Source organism: Anarrhichthys ocellatus, unplaced genomic scaffold (assembly GCF_004355925.1).
Source record: "Anarrhichthys ocellatus isolate YVR2014 unplaced genomic scaffold, GSC_Weel_1.0 scaffold3, whole genome shotgun sequence".
NCBI lineage: Eukaryota > Metazoa > Chordata > Actinopteri > Perciformes > Anarhichadidae > Anarrhichthys > Anarrhichthys ocellatus.
In genome coordinates, this window is record NW_022280033.1 from 3,512,563 (window position 1) to 3,514,303 (window position 1,741).

At 40.1% G+C, this 1,741-nt stretch overlaps 1 protein-coding gene across 1 annotated transcript in view; it reads right to left on the bottom strand.

Annotated features, from left to right (window-relative positions):
• The window catches only part of acyp2 (acylphosphatase 2, muscle type), a 7,047-nt gene continuing 5,306 nt past the window's right edge, over positions 1–1,741 (bottom strand). The window contains exon 4 of the mRNA XM_031838359.1: positions 1–1,111. Coding sequence (XP_031694219.1) covers positions 997–1,111 — 115 coding nt within the window. The 3' untranslated portion in view covers positions 1–996. The remainder of the gene's footprint in view (positions 1,112–1,741) is intronic.

A 1,741-nucleotide genomic window follows, 5' to 3' on the forward strand; every position in this document is an offset into this window, starting at 1 on the left:
CCGATCAGGGATTCTCTGGATTTGATTTAATTGGATCAGTTGACAGGTAGACCTAATCGCCTCACCTGACAACATGGCTGGGTTGTGTTTGTTTACATCATACAGTGACATACTATGTATAGACACACAGTGGTAGATTTAATGGAAACCGGCAAACCTGCAGCTCACAAACCTGATGAAGAACTACACACTGATCTGCTAGCATCAAACCATTACAATGATCTAAACTGTCATTTAAAAATAAAGTCAAGACTAAGTGTCACTTCTGGAATGGTGGGCATGTCTAGATGTTCATTTCATTCTTCTAACTCTGACTTGGTCCTGAAGTTGAAGGAGTTTCAATAGTTAACTTAACCCAACTTAAATTGATGCAATTTAACCGTTTAGGTCGAACATGTTCCATTGTAACTTAACTTAATCTTACTTAACTGTCTAGGTATGTTTTCCACCGTAACTTAACTTAACTAAACTTAACTGTTCATGATTTCCTTTGCAACTTGACAAAATTTAACACAAAGGCAAATTCTGTTCTAAAACTCAAGTGCAGTGTTTTACATCAGATCGTTACTTGTCTTCATTTACTGTAACTGCATCAAACATGAATGTATGCCATCAGAATATTAGAAAAATATTACTGTAATCTTTAACTTCTTCAGTAAAAACTTTCTTCAAACAGTCAGTGTTTTTGAGTATTGTATACATTACACCAAAGTTTTTCCTTTTATCAAATAAAATGTTACCATATATTTATTTATTTGACAAATTTTACTTTCCGCCTGAAACTCTCCACTGTTCTGGACTCAAACCTGAGTCCTTCTACAAACAAACTCCAGCTCCAACATGTCATTCAACAGTCGTCATGCACAGAACTCACATCAAATCTGAACTCAAATCACTGCCGTTAGCTAGTGCACAACTCTGAATGCGAGAAGCAGCTCTCAGTGTCTTTCTCTAGAGAGGGAAAGGAAGGTCTCTGGGGTACGTTTGATTCGTTGATCAGAAGCGGGTCTTGAAGCCGGAGAGCTCCAGCTTGTCGATGGTTCTCTGGTTGGTGAAGGAGGCCTTGGTGATCCGACTGGATGGACTTCCTTCTTTACTCAACCACACCTTCCTGTGGAGGACACAGACAGAAGAAGAAAAGGGTAGAAATGATTATGTACATCTGTTCAACACAATGAGACAATAGGATTAAAAACTTTCATTTCAGTTTTGTTATCAAAACCATTTCAGACGTAATCCAACTATCACTAAACGGCTTTCCCATCTGTCTGTGACATTAGGAAGTCCAACTGACCTTGCACTGTTCTTACAGTGCTGTGATTTCGGGATATTTCCGGCACAACTGAGGTATTCTTAACTATGTGGGGTGGAAAATGTTGGCCAGACCGACGTCATCGTGGGAGAAAAATGTAGACAAAAATAAAAAAAGATTAAAAATCCTCCACAACCAGTCACTGAGGGGTCAAGCCACTATTTGGACAACCTGGTGCATGATGGGAAAATACAAACATTCCTGCAGCTACATTTAAGCCTGAGAATCGAGTGTTCTGCACCGTTTTACCACCGAACCACCGATGATTGTGATGCTTCTGATGGGGTGTGTGTGTGTGTGTAGATTAAAGGAGATTTAAGGGGATCAGGGTCACGTCCGTGTAGATGCACTGACTGAAGCTCAGCCAGAGAGAGAGAGAGACAGAGAGAGAGAGAGAGAGAGAGAGAGAGAGAGAGAGAGAGAGAGAGA